At 47.7% G+C, this 18,081-nt stretch overlaps 5 protein-coding genes and 1 long non-coding RNA gene across 8 annotated transcripts; 4 read left to right on the forward strand and 2 right to left on the reverse strand.

Annotated features, from left to right (window-relative positions):
• Positions 1 to 265: 265 nt before the first annotated feature.
• LOC100825497 (protein ABCI7, chloroplastic) lies at positions 266 to 3,413 on the reverse strand. The gene is made up of 3 exons (XM_010232099.3): positions 2,477 to 3,413; positions 1,086 to 1,345; positions 266 to 959 (listed from the first exon to the last, which is right to left on the reverse strand). The coding sequence occupies exons 1-3, from the start codon at positions 3,332 to 3,334 to the stop codon at positions 641 to 643; spliced, it is 1,437 nt and encodes a 478-aa protein (XP_010230401.1). The 5' UTR covers positions 3,335 to 3,413; the 3' UTR covers positions 266 to 640.
• On the forward strand, positions 3,360 to 6,770 carry LOC104582480. Its single transcript, XR_002963146.1, has 4 exons — positions 3,360 to 4,173; positions 4,265 to 4,706; positions 5,631 to 6,172; positions 6,349 to 6,770. It is a non-coding gene; the product is annotated as an uncharacterized LOC104582480 (long non-coding RNA).
• LOC112270791 (translation initiation factor IF-2-like) lies at positions 4,747 to 6,666 on the reverse strand. 2 transcript variants are annotated; one of them, XM_024458999.1, is made up of 7 exons: positions 6,521 to 6,666; positions 6,354 to 6,410; positions 6,101 to 6,148; positions 5,885 to 5,941; positions 5,653 to 5,697; positions 5,144 to 5,200; positions 4,747 to 5,008 (listed from the first exon to the last, which is right to left on the reverse strand). In XM_024458999.1, exons 1-7 carry the CDS (start codon positions 6,648 to 6,650, stop codon positions 4,986 to 4,988), a joined length of 417 nt encoding a protein of 138 aa, XP_024314767.1. In that variant the 5' UTR covers positions 6,651 to 6,666; the 3' UTR covers positions 4,747 to 4,985. The 2 variants fall into 2 exon arrangements, with proteins under 2 accessions (XP_024314767.1, XP_024314768.1); XM_024459000.1 differs by lacking the exon at positions 5,653 to 5,697.
• A 368-nt stretch (positions 6,771 to 7,138) lies between the features above and the next one.
• On the forward strand, positions 7,139 to 12,086 carry LOC100825804 (uncharacterized lipoprotein syc1174_c). Of its 2 annotated transcripts, XR_002963145.1 has the most exons (9): positions 7,139 to 7,443; positions 7,586 to 7,702; positions 7,807 to 7,935; positions 8,043 to 8,219; positions 8,443 to 8,583; positions 8,986 to 9,174; positions 9,277 to 9,348; positions 9,453 to 9,719; positions 11,699 to 12,086. XR_002963145.1 is itself a non-coding variant. In XM_024458998.1 (8 exons), the coding sequence occupies exons 1-8, from the start codon at positions 7,171 to 7,173 to the stop codon at positions 9,648 to 9,650; spliced, it is 1,296 nt and encodes a 431-aa protein (XP_024314766.1). In that variant the 5' UTR covers positions 7,139 to 7,170; the 3' UTR covers positions 9,651 to 9,955. The 2 variants fall into 2 exon arrangements, 1 of the variants encoding a protein (XP_024314766.1); XM_024458998.1 differs by lacking the exon at positions 11,699 to 12,086 and having other exon boundaries at positions 9,453 to 9,955.
• LOC112268510 (tetraketide alpha-pyrone reductase 2) lies at positions 9,580 to 12,108 on the forward strand. The gene is made up of 3 exons (XM_003565235.4): positions 9,580 to 9,719; positions 10,582 to 11,423; positions 11,699 to 12,108. Exons 2-3 carry the CDS (start codon positions 10,597 to 10,599, stop codon positions 11,847 to 11,849), a joined length of 978 nt encoding a protein of 325 aa, XP_003565283.1. The 5' UTR covers positions 9,580 to 9,719; positions 10,582 to 10,596; the 3' UTR covers positions 11,850 to 12,108.
• Positions 12,109 to 12,667: 559 nt separating this feature from the next.
• Positions 12,668 to 16,825, forward strand: LOC100826742 (Bowman-Birk type bran trypsin inhibitor). The gene is made up of 3 exons (XM_003565237.4): positions 12,668 to 12,866; positions 13,228 to 13,812; positions 16,030 to 16,825. The coding sequence occupies exons 1-3, from the start codon at positions 12,728 to 12,730 to the stop codon at positions 16,521 to 16,523; spliced, it is 1,218 nt and encodes a 405-aa protein (XP_003565285.2). The 5' UTR covers positions 12,668 to 12,727; the 3' UTR covers positions 16,524 to 16,825.
• Positions 16,826 to 18,081: the final 1,256 nt, after the last annotated feature.

The following is an 18,081-nucleotide window of genomic DNA, read 5'->3' on the forward strand; positions in this document are numbered from 1 at the left end:
CAGAAGCCATCCAGTACGCACTGAAACAGTGGAAGGCAAACAAGAGGAAGCGTTGAGGCCTAGACTCAATAGAATCTGCTTTCCTGAACTACATACCTGAATCGGTATTTACTTTACTTGAATCTAGAACTTGTCAGTGACATCTATATGTACATACTCGATGATATTCTCCAGCTCCGTGATCATTGCTATGGTACCGAGCAACTTTGCTGCAGGTTTGCTCGATATGTTCTTTTTTCACAGGCCTGACAAATTCAGATACGTATTATCTTGAACGTGTATTCAGATAAATAATGGGAATCCAGAGGCTAAACGAAGAAAGATTTACATGTCCTGTTTCACCCAGCTGTAGTGTATTCTTCACAGGAAAAACAAAAAGAGACAAGTTTACTCTGATGAAACACCTATACTATATAAAAAGCTTGCATTCTTTAGCTCTCGATAGGGATAAACAAGTAATTTACAAATAATATGCTGAATTTGAAAAAGGCTAGAGTGGTATTTCTTCTCAGTTAGCAAACATAGCTATCGCGCCTCACCTTGTTTCACTGGAATCTTTGTAGCGTTGAGTTCTCGCCCTACTCTTTCCCATCTCAACCAAAATGCGTTGAACTACCTCGAAGAGCACCTCAGGGTCTCATCAATTGCTTTGTCTTGACAGGGTAAGCAACTCTTTGAGCTGTGCTAATGCCTTTTGCTCTACGGGCTTAAAAGGGATGCGGTTTATCACTTGGGCTCCAAACGAGAAAAGCAGAGCATCAGTTGCTGTTTTAACATCGACGCCTCTCGCTTGGAAGTAGAAGAGCTCGTTTGGGTCGAGATCGCCACTGATGGCAGCTCCATGTGTGCATTTGACATCGTCGGCGATAATTTGAAGGTTTGGCTTGACGTTCACAACAGCCTTTGGTGAGAGGAGAAGACACTTTGTTTGTTGCCCTGCGTCAGTTTGCTGTGCATACCTGCGAATCAACACCATCAAAACATTAGGCCAGAGCAATATAAGATGTAACTAACAGTGTACATTCCTAAAATAGTAAAATATTACATTAATTTCTTTGTACTGCTATAGCTACAAAGAAAAATACCTGTTGACTTTAATATTTCCATCAAAAATACCATTTCCTGTACCACATGCAATCATTTTGTGGAGCTGCCGCGAATATCCTCTGGGGTGATCAAGTATTAGTCTGCTATGCAGATCATGTATCTGCTTATTCTGAGACGTTAAATGGAATGTTGACAGTTCCGTGATAGTCTCAGGACCAAGTTGTTGGATGTGGAGATTGTGCCTGTTCAGTCTTGCTCCGGTGCTGACCTCAACAAACTCATATTTACTGGATGTATTCTGCAAAGGATGCTAAAAATGAATGAAACTGACGATTTACTTTTAAACACTTCTCTACACAAAGCATTATTCGTAAGTAATGAAAGATAGATATGGTTGACTTGCACCTTCAGATACTTTCAAAATAAGTAAAAAGCTGGCATCTGAATGAACAGGAATACACTGAGCTATGTCTGTCACTCCGTTATCACATGAATAACACTAAAAGCGGAATAAGATAAGCTGTGTGACCATTACCGTTTTTCCAGTTTGCATACAATTGTTTGATTCCATGGATGGCAAGTAAAAGTATTAAGGAAATGCCTAAATTGCATTTGGTGTTACTGACTTCACTAGCTTCCTTATTGTCAATTGCCATTGATCTATGCTCCCACTCTGACTTGTGAGAGCAAGAACAAACCCCTGATATCCCTAACCTCTAGGATACCGCATATGTGAAAATGATTACTTCCAATTTCCCAATAGCTTAAACAATCATACACTGGCGTGATTACAAACCCTGCAATCAGCTGAATAAGTCTAACAATGTTTATTCCTAATCAAATCAAAATGGCAACTTATTCAGTAATGAGTAGAAACACAGCAAGCTATGTTCGATTTCATGGAAAGAGCACTTCAAGATGATGAAATAAACTATGAAACCATTACTATGAAATGTAGTTTGGAGGGATCTATATTCCATATGGTTGATTGGTCGTGAATCGAAAATATTATAGCAGTGCTCAATCCCAAATGTACCGGATACATGAGTTGATCCTATTCTACAACCCTTACTGTATCTGGTGTTACTGAACACCGACTTAATTGACTAACTCATTGATATATAATTCTATATCCTACGTTTACACTGACGGCAAACATCATTGCATTTTTATTGCTTACCACGTAACTACTAGTAATTATTTGCAATTCCAATACAGGCATACAGCTCAAACAATCAGATATTATTGTGTTTAACCATGTTTCTTCATAAATGAATCAAGATGGTTGTCTCATCATCATTGATCACTCTCTCCTAGCTGAATGTGCAAATAATTAAATAGCTCAACCAAACTTTCACCAACGACCAGACACCAGTATCACAACATTTATGTAAAACCCATAATCAAATAAAATGAATGCATATTGCACCTGCTGGACGGTGGTCCACTTGGTATGCGCGGCGGCGGATGACTGCCGCTGCACATAGGAATGAACCACTCTAGCACCCTCCTCCACGACGATGTCCACCACCGGGTTGGCCCAATAGCACGCGCCATCATCCTCTTCCCCAATCCCAAAATGCTCCTCCACGATGGCAACCTCCGCCCCCTTCTCCGCTATCACCAGAACCCTCGGGTTCGACATCATCATGCTCGCGCCATCGCTGCCGCTGTAAGCGAACGAGATGTGGACCGGGTCGTCGGTCATCTTGGCCCCCTCGGGCACGTACACGACGGCGACGTCACTGGAGCCGACAGCGTTGAAGTCGTAGAAGAGGTCCCTGTGGGCGAATTCCGCGGAGGCGGCGAGGGCGGCGGCGGCCCGGTCCCGGGCCTGGCCAGGGGGCAGGTCGGCGAGGGCGGCGGCGTGGGCGCCGGTGGCGGAGACGAGGAGGCCATCGGAGAAGCGGATGTGGGATGATCCCAAGTCGGAGGAAGGCGGCGGCGCAGGGGCGGAGGAGGGGGTTTGGGAGGGGAGCGAGATGGGGAGGGAGCGGAGGTAGGAGATGTCGGTGAAGCGGAAGGCCTCGTTGGAGCGGCGGGTGGGCCAGGGCGTGGAGAGGAGCGAGAGCGCGGAGGCGGAGCGGAGCGGGTCGAGGAGCGGGGAAGACGACGCCGAGTCCTCCAGCTGCTCGGCGATGCGGAGGACGAGGTCGTCGGAGACGGCCGCCGCCGCCGCGCGCGAAGCGGAGACGGATGCCGCGGCGCGGCGGGAGCGCGGGAGAGAGGTCGGGCAGGCGCGGAGTGGGGCGGAGCAGGATGCGGCGCACAGCGACGGCGGAGACATGGCTGGCGGGCGGACGGCCGGCGAAGCTTCGTGTTCCCTTTCGTCTCGAGGGGATGGGCAGGAAGTTGGGTTGTGTGATACTGACAGGTTGGGTCAAACTGGGCTGCTTAGTGGGGCCCTGGAAGAACATCTTATATGGGCCGGCTCGTGCAATGAGAAAATGGGCTTACTTGTGGCCGGTGGCTTCTCGAACGGTGAGGACAATGGAGGGGCCATGGGGGGAGCGACTGCGGCGGAGCCGGAGGTGGCGGCGGCGGAATACTCAGCCGCCCGGCCGCTCCGCATTACATCCGGCGAACCGAAGTACTGGGTATTTCGAGGGATGCAGAAGGGAACATCCGCAAGACCGAACCTGGAGGTGACGACCTGCATCCCCTTTTCTATTGAGTAGCGATTCTTGCACATGTAATAAAAAATATCAGAAAATAGTTTATCTCCCGTCTGTAGTTCAAAGATCACAGACTAGTCTCTTCTCTTCTTCGGAGTTGGTAGTAGCTTTTTTGGTAGGTCTTGCCATTGAGTGAGTTTGCGGGACAGCGGGAGACTTCGTCGGAGTCTTGGCAGGGGACATAGCAGTTTTGACTCCTTGTGATCGGTCCAGGACTAGAGGGAGCTATACTTTGCGCTGGGTAATTGACCCACGGCAACCAAACTCAACTAGTACAACATTTACTAGGATTTTCCCTGGTACCAGTACTGAACGAAGCAAGAGTTATTGCAGGCATAGTGCTCATCCAGTGCATGATCTGGAGTTCAAGACAGTAAGGATGCCGCACACTTTACGCTGCGATGAGCTATCTGTCCACCACAATATCGGGGGAGGATTTGTTGTGAATAAGGTTCTTATGTGAGAGGCATTTTCATCAAATTTCTGCTGTTCCTCAAAAGTAGGAAAAAAAAATTGGTACCATTTAACACTAATCTCTCTAGGTGGTCATGAGACTACTGCCGAGAAGATCGGCATTAGAAGAGATGAAGTGATAGATCTGATGGCATCAAACCTTTGTACAACTTTACCTGAGGTACCTAAGTCAAAAAAAACTTAACCTGACGTACAAATCTTTTAGCTTTGTAGGATCAGTTAGTTTAGATATACTTGTAGTGCAGCTTGAAGACGGATAGACCAGCTTCTTGATCTTAGTTGGCAGTTTCTGGAAAAGAAACTTGATCCGACTGTTGTCTCGAGGTATGTGTAAGTTGTATGCAACAACAGGATTTATAGTTTGCAATTTTATGATTAAAAGTAATCTTCACTTTGTTTACGAGTGCTTTGATTTGTTCCTCGTAGATTCAAGTCCACGATCTCCATGCAAGAAGAAGCGTGCTTGCCATTTTGGCGATGACATTCAATGTGGCTCAATACAACTGAAAGGTATGTTGTTTTGTATGCTGGTGGAAGGGTGAAGGGGCCCTCGAGGTTCAATTTTGAACGTTATGATTTTAAGGCATGGAACATAGAGTAGGATACATTTATTGCTTCGCTTATTACAAACCTCCGAAAATCGATCTGAGAGTCTTATTAGTTATTACATGAACACACACAAGTCTTTAGCAAACAAATATGCGATGCGTGGATATATATTGGATTGGTCCTTTTGGTTGGATCAGCAACGGTTGGGGACGAACCCAATCTTGCCTCCACGAACCCGTATCATACACCACCTCCACCACCACCTACATGAAGGTGAACTCATTTAAAAAATCATATGTGCATATATATAATAAATAGCCAATAGCAATGTGCAACTGCTTAAGGTAATTCAGGAGGCGTCTCTTTTTTGTAGGAATTAATTAGTGCAAGAACTTTACCGATAGGGATGGATGGTCCAGGTCCAGGCAGCGGTCTCGCTATTCCACCACCATCTCCTACACAAATATAAATTAACAAGTAAGATAATACAATTTGCGGTGAATATCATAAATTAAACGGACTTATACTATTTTTTGTGTACAAAGATAAGCAATTGATTTGCAGTTATATATGTATACTTGTTCATTTGGTTAATTAAGCCACTTTGGGAAATATTTGTTTTGCAAGGACTAATACAACTACAAGCCGCTATTCCAGAGTTTGTCTCAGGTAGCGGCCTCGCTATGCCACCACCATCTCCTAAAAATGTAGACAAGTTAGCAAATGCTGGTGGAATATAAAAACATAAACAAACTTGATCATTATATACGTACAAAATTTGTATAATAAATTAATTTTCTTTTGCACGCAGAAATTAGTTCTCTGTTTCAGGCATTAAGGTGATGAATGCAGTTAATATAACATGAGAGGGTGTTTCTTTTGCAGGAGTTCATGCAAGGGAATTCACCAGAAGGGGTGGTCGAATTCGGTCTTGCTATTCCACCACCATCTCCTAAAAATTATGAACACAATTAAGGCAAGTTAGTCAGACAAGTGAATGCCCAACCGTCTAAGCATAAACAAATTCATTTCTTAAGTATAACTAATAAGCATATTGCAATGTATGTGGATCAATTGTGCATGTGGTTCGAAAGTCACGAGAGACAATTCTGTTGCAAGGATAATTCAAGGTACTTCACCAGAAGGGACGGGCGAATTTGCTCCAGGCAATGGTCTTGCTATTCCACCCCCGTCTCCTAAAAGTATAGACAATGTTAGTCAATTGTGTTGGGTATGTTTGTGTAAAATAAAAGTAACATGATATCTTACCTAGTTTTTCTTTGACGCGAATATGAAAGTGTGTGTAGTTAAGAGATTCGATACGTTTATTTTGATGATTAATATTATGCACTCACCAGAAGGGACCGGCGAATTCACTGGTCTCGCTATTCCACCGCCATCTCCTGATTAACAGATAGTGTAGACAGGTAATTAAGTCAACGTGCTTGGAACACCTAATTGACTAGGCATAAATTAAATGAGTCATATCTCACATATAATTATAAGCACTATATTTATTTATTTTTCGCACATATTTATGTAGTAGTGAATGTGATTAAGGCAATATTGTGGTATGTTTATTTTGTAAACTAATGCCATGCAGTTCACCAGAAGGGATGGACGAGTTCACTCCCGGCAGCGGTCTTGCTATTCCACCGCCATCTCCTGGAAAATTGTAGAGACATGTTAGCCAAGACAACCATTGATTAATGCCGTTATAAGAAGCATATCGATGTTTCTTTTGTAGGGATTAGTGGTTAATTAAGGTACTTCACCAGAAGGGATGGGCGAGCGGGACGTCGTGGTTGAACGGAGGGAGGAGCTGCCGAGGCGAGGAGCAAGAAGCAGCAGCAGCAGCAGCAGGCACAAGTGCACAGAGGGATTAATGGCTGAAGCTGACGCCATTGCTTAATTTGCTTGTATTATGCCACACACGGTACATCGTACAGATATTTATACATGGTTCCCTAGTTAGCTAGCATGGACTTTTCTGATTTGAGAAAATGATGCATTGGGCATATTCGATATTCTTTTTTGCCTTGTGCATGGAATCTCCCCTTGTTTATATGCATCTTCGTTCAGACCAAAGCCATGCACGTAGTAGTACCCCATGCATGCTGAAATTAAGATGATCTTTCGTTTAAAGAACACACTATAAGATAATCGATCGGTTTCTTTTCTTTGACAGCATAATCGATCGGGGTTAACGCCCGTAAGATGGGCGAACTTTGCAAAGGAATTACCGGAAGAAACAGAGCTGAAGGGAGGCTGGTGAAATTTACAAGAGAGAGAAGCTCAAGCGAAAGGCCCAATTTCCCGACTATTGGGCCGGATCGTGGGCCAAGACGGTGGGCCGGTCCGGTCCAACCTTATCCCCACGCTCCTTCCTCCGCTTCCCCGCTCGCGCTCGCTCCGGGGTGAAACAATGGCGCTCCATCTTCTCGCGGGACCGTCCCAACTCCCCTCCTCCTCCTCCTCCCGCCACGCCCCACCGCCGCCGCCGCGTCGGTGTTCCCGGTCTCGTGCCCTCTCCCCCTCCGCCTACGGACGGACCCTTCCATCCTTCAGGAGGCCGTATACGTCCGTCCTGGTGGTGCCCACGGGGGTCGGCGCCGCCGTCGGGGGCTTCGCCGGCGACGCACTCCCCGTGGCGCGCGCCCTTTCTGCCGTCGCAGACTGCGTCATATCCCACCCCAATGTAAGCTTCGGCTGTTCTCCACCTGCAATATCGCTTGCTCTCCATTCGAATCCGTTTTTTTTTTCGTTTTTTTTTTTTGCGAAAACCATTCGAATCCGATTGCTCAAACGGTTGAACTTTTTTCTGGCCGCCCACCCGCTAGGTGCTCAACGCTGCGATGCTGTACTGGCCGATGCCCAACGCGCTTTACGTGGAGGGGTACGCCCTTGACAGGTTCGCCGAAGGCGCCTGGGCTCTTCAGCCAGTCCACCAGAACAAGGTCAGTTACTCTGATACATTGGTTGTGGAGACCACTCGTCTCAGTCTCACACACCCACAAGAACATCTTCGATGGATTGTGAGTTGTAACTGATTTTAACCTAGGTAGGCTTGGTGCTGGACTCTGGGATCGAGGAAGAGCTCCGGCTCCGCCATTTGCAGGTCGCGGATGCCGCAAGGGCATCGCTTGGCCTCCCTGTGGTTGAGTACACTGTCACAGATGCTCCTTTGGAGGTGCACATTCTATTCTGAAAGTAGTGGCTTTAGAATACAGTTCAGTTGCTGGTTAGCCTACGACTTGTCTTCAATGTTTATTTATGGACTGCCCATGTTTGGTGTAGATCAAGACTTGGTTCGATCCAGAATGCGGGAAATCAACAGGGAGCGTCGGGAACTCTGATTCTCTGTTAAGAGCGGTTGACACGCTAGTGAACCACTCGGGCGTGAATGCTGTGGCGGTTGTTGCACGATTTCCAGATGATGATCCTGAAGATTCAGATTGTTATCGGGAAGGAAAGGTAACAGCATTTACCCTTAGTCACCCACAATCCCATATAAAGTCAGGCATAGATGTTATCACCTCTGTTCTCCATAAATACGGGAGTTGTTGCCCCTTATTTCACTGAAATATGCTGAGGTTATAATTTGCAGGGAAACATGTCTGGTTTCTTCTCATCGAATTTAAATATATGACCTCTCATCTAGTATGTTTCTGGCTGCTGTATGGCAATATCAATGCAGGGAGTTGATCTGTTAGCAGGAGTAGAAGCAATCATCAGCCACCTAATTGTGAAAGAATTCAAAATCCCTGCTGCTCATGCTCCTGCGGTTTTACCCCCACCACTCAGCCCATCAGTTTCCCCAAGATCTGCTGCTGAAGAGGTATCTATGCCCTTGTGCTGAATTGCTTGTGCATAATCAAGTTAGCAAGCTGTATACTTGTATGCTTAGTGAATAGTGATGACACAACAATGGCATTCATAAACAACCCAATCACTGTTATGGGTGTCTGCTGGTTACATGGTTTCGCAAAGCATAAGAGAGAATTCCATACTTGCCATCCAATTTTTTTCCAGATGCCCAAATGCCACTGAGAATTTCCCTGTTCCAAATCTACCAATCAAATTTTGCATGAGGTACAAATATGCCACTACAGTGAGTTGATTGTTAGTTGACCGTTAAGTATACAAATGCATGTTCTCCAATGTTAAACTAAGAGTGCTTATTATTTCAGCTCATGTTTCTTGACTTTCTTCATTCATTCTTATTGATATTCTCTAACAGATTGGCTATACCTTTCTCCCTTGTGTGCTCTCTGGGTTAAGCAATGCTCCTCAGTATGTGACGAGGAGACAGGGAACCTTTGATGCTGGTTGCATAGTGGCTAGTGACGTTGATAGCGTTATTCTTCCAAAAGATGCTTGTGGAGGTGATGGTACTCTTGCTTTTGCACGAACTACAAGAAATAACAAGGTATACTTTCTGTGCACAAAATGATGATGTATCGTACAAATCGAATTGCAGTAACCCTTCTTTGTAATTATCGGGTGAGCTAAAGATAATTCTTTTTTTCAGCCCTTAATTATCACCGTTCAGGAAAATGAGACAGTGCTTGATGACACCCCTGACAAATTCAGTATAGATGCAGTACGTAACATTTCATGATATCTATCCTTTAAGTCCTTTTTCTGATATACCATGCACTCTTCTATCTGGCAAATGCTTAGCGGCGTTGATATTTTTCTCCCCAGCTGAATGTCGAGAACTACTGGGAAGCTATTGGAGTTATTGCTGCTCACAAGGCCGGTGTCAATCCAAATGCTCTTAGAAGACAAGGAATCGATCATCTTAAGAGCCCTCGACAAGTGTATTCTGCTCGGTTTTCTGGTCCTCGGCGTATGGCCTCCTCTGGAATGCAGGACAAAGTATATGTGGAGCAGTTAGTTTGACAGTTTACTACAGAAGAAATCAGTTTTAACAAATAGAAGGCTCCAAATTTTGAAGTTACAGACTCACAGGTACATTTTAACAGCAATAGTAGCGTGTTTCTATAACAGTTTATTTTGTCGTTGCCATGCGAGGGATTAGGCAGGGACACCCGCACACATCTTTCTCCATTAGCTTCATGTTTCGAGTCTGACAATCTGATAATTATATAGCTCTTCAATCTGTTCATGGAAGTTTTAGTACTTGCAGTTATCGATATTTGCAACAGTTGGTTGTTGTAATTCCTGAGACTCATTGACTGTTCTGATGTTGCTGTCTGTCATGCATCTGCACCAATACATTTCATCATCAGAATACTGTGTGTGTGAGAACGAGTAGGTGCTGATTTTGCTTCCTTGCTCTAACTACCAATCTAACTGGGCATTTCCTTTGACGTGTGATCGGTCGGTGGCCAGCTAGCGTCAGACGACTCTTTAATCAGCAAGTGCTTACTTCGATCGATGATTTCGGTCGCTTGATTATCAATTGGGGATATCACTAATTACAGCAATAACTAATAGTGTATGATTCACTAAATTGAGTTCTTACATACGTGTACTGACAATGCGTATCACATAATCCTCAAAGCATCAGCACTTCTCCATGAGAAGCTACCATTTAGTGCTGGTACATGCATATGTGATGTTCTGTAAAAAGAATGAAGCCAATGAAGAATAATAACCCATGCATGCATGATGAAGCAAGAAGAATTGTTTTCCCATGATCGACCTAACACAAACCGAATTCTATCATGCCACATTTGTGTTGCATCACCCCAGCCAACTGATCAATTGTCTTCTTTCTTTCTCCTCATGAGATGAGATCGATCGAGCCGAGAAAATGTAGTATAAATCCGTGCCCAATTGCATGCTCTAACAGTCCAGAAACACACAGACCAGTTGATCCACAATGCCAGAGTACTGTGTGACAGGCGGGACAGGGTTCATCGCGTCGCACCTGATCCGGGCATTGCTGGCTGCCGGCCACACAGTGCGTGCGACGGTGAGGGACCCGGCCGATGAGGCCAAGGTTGGGTTCCTATGGGACCTGGAAGGCGCCGACGAGCGGCTGCAGCTGGTGCGTGCCGACCTGCTCGTTAAAGGAAGCTTTGATGATGCTGTCAGTGGCGTGGACGGCGTCTTCCACACCGCCTCCCCTGTGGTCGTCGGTTATGATGACGGCGAGGATGCGCAGGCGAAGCTAGTCGACCCCATTGTCCTCGGCGCCGCCAACGTGCTCCGCTCCTGCGCCCGGGCCACGCCTGCGCCGCCTCGCCGCATCGTGTTCACCTCCTCCTGCTCCTGTGTCCGCTACTCCTCCCACCACCCGCCCTCGCTGAACGAGACGCACTGGAGCGACACGGGCTACTGCCAGAGCTACGGGCTATGGTACGCTTACGCCAAGACGGTGGCGGAGAAGGAGGCGTGGCGCCTCGCGAAGCAGCACGGGCTGGACCTCGTGGTGGTGAACCCGTCGTTTGTCGTGGGCCCTGTGCTGGCGCCGGCACCGACGAGCACGGCGCTGGTGGTGTTGGCGCTGCTGAGGGGGGAGCTGGGCAAGTACCCCAACACGACGATCGGGTTCGTGCACGTGGACGATGCGGTGCTGGCGCACATACTGGCCATGGAGGACGGCAGGGCGAAGGGAAGGCTAGTCTGCTCTGGCGACGTCGCGCACTGGTCGGAGGTGCTCGGGGCGCTCCGGGAGCAGTACCCGCAATACCCCATCCCCACAGAGTAAGTAGCTTTCTGCTTCCCACTAATCTGCTATTTGATGTTATCAAGAGGATTGAATTAACAGGTTTGAACGAAGCTACACAATCTGTTTATTTCATCTAAAAAGTGACAAACTGTTATTGTGATAGGCCTGCAAAGTGAATTATGTGCATATTGGTAGGGAGGAGATATATCCTCTTGGGTTTTGAATTCCCCGAATGCCAAAGAAGTTTCTGTTTTCCCCCAAAATGCTGTTTGGTGTATGGGATTTGAATGTGAATGTTACATGCATGCAGGTGTAGCGGGCAGAAGGGCGACGACAGGGCGCACAAGATGGACACTGGCAAGATCCTGGCGCTGGGTTTCCCTCCCTTCCTGTCCATCAGGCAGATGTTCGACGACTGCATCAAGAGCTTCCAGGACAAGGGCCTTCTTCCTCTAATTTGAGATCCACCGTTGGTCGGTCGCCGTCCCGTACGCCACACAACACATAGCTGCTAACTGGAGTATATTGAGTAAAGATCTAATTAAATGAGTAAACGATGATGTGTTCCCTTAGCTAAAAACTCTTTAATTATAGTTGTTGATGACACGTCGTACTTGAGATATAAGTATAGTAACTGTCTCCCTTCCAAAATATGAGATGTATTTTTATATCTCTGAATTGAACCATTGTTTGACCAAGAATTACTGTATTAACACATGAGTTGTGTGTGACCAAGAATCTGCCGCGATAGAGGTCTTTAAGCCACTGCGACAATTTTTTTGACTGTCCCTAAGTTTAAGTTATGTCTCCCACAACTTCCAACGGAGAAGACGGTGATGGGTACCATTTGTCGGCTCGGAAATATACAGATGTGAAATGTTGCCTTATCCCGTATCCTTCATTAAAAATACAGATGATCTTGCGTACGTTCCCGCGGCGCGTCCTCCTGCTGGATCCTTTCGAGAAAGACGATGACGAGGCGTGGACCAAGTGTCGGCCAGTGACCGTGCATTGATTTCCGACTTCGAGGCCACCCATACGGTAATCTAGGCAGTCAGCGCATCGGCGTTTGGTGATCGGCATGCATGGCCGCGACCGCGCGCGCGTGTCATGCATGCACGCAGCTTATCTCGGAACTCGAGGTCCACGTATACGTACGAACGCTACGTACTTTATGTCCATGCACATGCATGATGCATGCACCGCCGTGTCCAGTTGATGTGCACGCAGTCTTGTGTCCCACGGTGATTGGTCCGACGAGGCTACATATATCGAGGGCCAAAAATGCGAAACGCCAAACACGCCACGAACCGAATCTAGCAGACTAACCACTGCAGCCATGACGAAGAGAGGCAGTACTGCCGCCGCCATCGGCCTGCTGATGCTTTCGCTCCCGGCGGCCCTCCTCGTCGCCGGCATGGCAGCCGACAAGGAAGACACTATCCGCCTCCCCAGCGACAGTGTCGTCGAAGCGGAAGGTGATCCCATCGATGCATTTTTTATCATGTGCATGATGTCCTGAAAGTACTGTACTACATACGTTCTCTTCCATTTCATAATTCTTGTCATGCACCGCTTCATGTTCCGGAACATCAGTACGATCATAAATTTGTGCCAAGTCAAAAAACTTATCAAATTTAATCAAGTTTATGTAAAAATGTATTAGCATCTGGAACATCAAATAAGTACGAGAACATATCTCACACGGATTTAGTAAAACTAGTTTGGAGTCATCTAAAAAATGTCCATATATTGTTCTATAGATTTGGTCAGAGTTTAAAAGGTTTGACTTTGGCTTCATTGGTATACTCCGCTAACGTCCTGATCAATGTTGTTCAGGTCTTGTTATTGGACAAACAGCAATGGCCGCGGCGACGAGGCCATGGGATTGCTGCGACACGACGCTATGCACCAAGTCGTTCCCGCCGATCTGCCGCTGCCTGGACGTCGTTCCCCGCTGCGCCGCCGCCTGCGAGAGCTGCGACCCGTCGGAGTCCGACCCGTCCGGCTGCGTCTGCAACGACTGGCACCGAGGGGACCCCGGGCCAAGGTGCCCTCACCATGACGAAGAAGAAGAAGAAGAAGCAGCAATACCGATAATAACGGAGCCGCCGCCGGTGCCGGAGAGGCCGTGGGAGTGCTGCGACGCGACGGTGTGCACCAAGTCGTTCCCGCCGACGTGCCGCTGCCTGGACGTCGTCGACCGCTGCGCCGCCGCCTGCGACCGCTGCGAGCCGGCCGAGGACGACCCGGCCCGCCGCGTCTGCAAGGACCAGTACTTCGGCGACCCCGGGCCCACCTGCAAGTCCAAGCACCACGACGGGCCGCCCGCCGGCGGCGGCTCTCCGTCGCTCGCTGCTGTCGGCGGCGCCACGACGGGGTTATTGATGGCTTTTAGTACGGTCTTGCTTTTTACCCAGACTTGATCGTTGATTAGATGGATCAGATGCGACGTGAATGTTGTGTGTTCACGATGCGGCAGCTAGCCTAAATGTGTTTTCGAATAAAAAGAAACAATAATCAGAACATTCAACCCGTTGCAAAGTTAAGCCTTACGTGCACACGGTGTACTATACCGTTCACCTGTTTTTTTTTTGTTTTTTTTTTTTTGAGAACCATACCGTTCACCTTTTTTTTAGCAAATCATACCGTTCACCTGTAGTACATGTTTGCTGCGAGTGCGCTGGGGCGGGCCAACGAGGCTCGCCGTCGCCGCAGCTGCTGGGCCGCGGCGGCCCAGGCCCACCATGGCCGGCGGACGTCACGGCGGCCACCTCGTCTGCTGGCGGGCCGGACCTACTTCGTGCTCCCCGCGCGAGTGCGTGTGGGCTTTTGGTCCAACGCTTACCATATACCAGCGGCAGATCCTTGACCTCTGCCGTAAAACAGTCACAAAGACAACAAAAAAAAGTTACTCCTGTAAATATCACAGAAGGTGGCTGTGGCCATCACCTTTGGACCGCTAGAAATGTTGATTTTCATATAATCATCGAGACGAGAGCGGATATAAACTTCGGCCAAGTTTGTGAATCTGTGACGGCGTTTAACTCGTTTTAAAGTTATGCTACATTTATCTTATATTCGTAAATGTGTGATAATTTTTAACCCCGTTTAACTCGTTTGGCTGGTTCTGACGCGCGTGATGGACCACTGATGTAGTAGCAAGTGATTGCAAGTCAAACTGAAAGCGCATTTTCGCTTAGCATTTTGTTGAGCCGTCTTCTTTATTTCGTCTCCCGCTATGAGCCTGAATCAGTCTCAGTATGTGAAGCGGCGTGGTTAATGTCTCAATGCCTGAATCCACACACACAAGCTACTACTGTCGAAGAGCTAGTGGACTGATTTATGGCCATTTTACGGACTATTTTTGCCTAGCAGTCTCTAGGGCCGGATCAGTTGGTAAGAGTGTTTGGCAAGACCCACGTTTTTTTATTTCCGTCCGAACCTGACATCCGTACGTACGTGGACTACGGGATTAGATTATCCAAAAGGAATCTTGCCCACGAGCAGACGACCCAGATCCGTCTTTGCCGCTGGTCGAGTCATTACCAAACGCCGTTGCAAATCAGGCTGCTCATGATGCCATGCTTCTGTACACGCGCCACATCGCATCATCGTGTAAAGAAGATATGCACGTGCGCGCGTGCGTGGACGCCACGTGATGCCATATTTGCTATGCATGCACGTGCATGATGCTAGCTGGTTCATTGCATCGACATCTCGGTTGGGAGTAGAGCAGTAGTGGCAATAAGTACGTACGTGGATGAAGCTATCAATGCGCCTGTCGGCAATATTTCAATCAACATTTGAGACTGAGAGAGAGTCGAGATCGAGATGCAGAGAGCGTACTCGCATTGGAGTACTTTCTTTGGGTTCTGGGTTCTACTAAATTTAAATGCATCTGTATGCTAAGTCGTAAGTCATGTCTAACTAGATTCATTTAAATTTTAATAAATTTGAGAATCTTTTATTAGATGGATTGGGTACCAAAACATATATGGGCTCGAAGAACGCTCCCTCGTCTCAAGATTCGAGTCGGATGTGTGAAACAAAGTTTCCCAAGTGTATAGTCAGCTATACATGTTTATGCGCCATTCCATATCGATCTTTTCACGTGATCCACTGGTCCTTTTCCGTCCTATAAATACCGGTACCGGCCGTAGTTAGCTTGACAATTGACACACACTCCAGGGAAATTAGAAGCAAGCTAGCAGGCGCCTGCAGCCATGGAGGGAGTACGCGTCGCCACCGTGCTTCTGATGCTTTCGCTCGTCGCCGCCGCCTGCTGCCTCTCCGCCGCCGCCGCCGACGTCGACACCATTCGCCTACCTAGCCAGGGTAATAGTTGTTGCCACGACTACTCCATCTCTCTATTATAATTAAGGTGTGGTTATATTTAAGTCGGCTGATATTTTAAACAAAAATCTTAAATCTTCAATTAGTATCCACGTCTCATTTTACCTTTTTTTTTTCGTCGTCCATTTCGAAACTTAAACTGCAAATCATATCCAGCGGCTCAAAAATCAACCTATCTGTAACTAAAAATCAAACAACTCAAATATAGCAAAACCGTTATAATTATTTGATGCCTACTGGACTGGCTCTGACAACATTGTTATATATATGGATTATATGCTGCAGATGAAGTGGCGAACCAGGCCGGGGCGGAGAAGCGGCCGTGGAAGTGCTGCGACCGGGCCATGTGCACCCGGTCCATCCCGCCCTTCTGCAAGTGCCTAGACTTGCTGGACCGGTGCCCGGGGTGCAAGGACTGCCGGGCCGAGCGGGAGCACGAGGCCGACCCCGAGAGCTTCGTCTGCCACGACGTGTACCGTGGCGCCCCCGGGCCCAACTGCAGCACCAACGGCGACAAGGTCTTCGCTGACGAGGCGACAATAGTGGCCGCGGAAGAGAAGAAGGCCGCGGCGGCGGAGGCGGAGAAGAGGCCGTGGAAGTGCTGCGACGACACGCTGTGCAACAGGGCGGCCCCGCCGACGTGCCGCTGCCTGGACACCGTGGACCGCTGCGCCGCGAGCTGCAGGGAGTGCGTGGCGGCCGGGTCGGACCCGTCGCGCCGCGTCTGCAAGGACCGCTTCCACGGCTGGCCCGGGCCCAAGTGCTCCAACAACCAGTAGTCTCCTAGCTAAACGACGATGAATAAAATGATGGGCCAGGCCGGGCGCCTTCCCAGTGATATGAGTGACCTGGCTAATTCAGTCCATTGACTGCTAGATAGCTAGTAGCGTCACGCACGTGCGTGTTCATCTTACTATCTTTGTTTCCTCTTCTAGCCTTGCGATATGAGAGAGATTGAGAGATCGATGATCCTTCTCTTTCCCCCTTTTTTTTTTCTTCTGTTCGACTAGAGTGTTCGACACTTCGAGTCGTTGTATGCATCGATCGTTCGATGAATAAGACAAGCGTGGTCACAGAGCTAGCATGCATGCCACCTTTGCCGCTGCATGCACTTCGAACGGACCCTGATGAAGGTAAAGGCTAAAGCTACGTCTTCCACGGGCCTAATTGCACGGGCAAAAGCCTCTACTGGGCTAAGAAACCTTAGCGTCAGCCCATCTTATATATCCACCCGGCTCGATCGCACATGTCTAACCAATTGGACTTTCGGCCCGCATTGCGTCACACACGCCGACACGCGTTGCGCTGATGAGTGGCCGGACACACACGGTACAGCCGTCGTCGTCCAGGTCGACGTTGACCTTCCAACTCCCCGGTCAAGCCGTCACTGGATAGCTACGTATACGTTGCTCTGTGCCTCGGTTGAACAGTATTACAGTGGCGCAATAGCTGTCAAACCATTCGTCAGCCAGCAGCCACAGAAATCGATTTCACCATGCATGTAGTACGGAGTAGCAGATCAGCACAGAAGTAAAGTTTCCAGGAACGCCGATCACGTTCATGCACATGCGTTCATATACATCGGACCAAGGCTGAGCTCCAAGGAGCACATGCATCTCGATGCCGGTAGGAATTAATTCTGCAGGTGGAGACGGAGTGTAGACGAGGAGAAAAACGGGAGAAGACGAGGAGCCTTTGTGATGCATGGTCTGTCCCATTGATAGGAGTAGGAGCGATCAATGTCGCGGGAATCAAAGAAAAAAACGAGCTGTTTAGTGAATTTGTTTGAAAAAATCTATACGCGAGGGTGACCCCATGGATTTTGTGAAATTTACTTGAAAGGGAAAAAAAATCCAGATTCTATTAAAAAAAATCCAGTTTACTTAGTAGATAGATAGTCTGAATTTTCATGTGTATACTACGGTAGACCCGGCCCGTCCCCAACACTCTAGCTAGGGTTGACCGGTTGGTTATTGTTCTTTGTGTCTCGGCTCCTCTATCCTCCCATGTTGAGTGGTGATTCTCAGAGTACCCATCGACACTCTTTAGTTCAAACAAATGAAAGTTTTTAAAAAATTGTTTCATTTTAAAACTTTAATTTATTTGTTCGAACTAAATAGGGTGAAGATACCATCTGAGAGTCACAAAGTTGCAGCGCCACGGTAAACTCAGATCCGTTTTTTTCTTTGTGTACGGAATCCGACATCCGTACGTGGACCAGGGGCTTTTCCAAAAGGAGTCGTGCCTTGCAGACGACGACTCAGATCCGTTTTTGCCGCTGATCGAGTACTGGTAATTACTAATCGGGCCGGCATGCATATCCCGAGAACCGCGCGC

Source organism: Brachypodium distachyon, chromosome 2 (assembly GCF_000005505.3).
Source record: "Brachypodium distachyon strain Bd21 chromosome 2, Brachypodium_distachyon_v3.0, whole genome shotgun sequence".
Classification (NCBI taxonomy): domain Eukaryota; kingdom Viridiplantae; phylum Streptophyta; class Magnoliopsida; order Poales; family Poaceae; genus Brachypodium; species Brachypodium distachyon.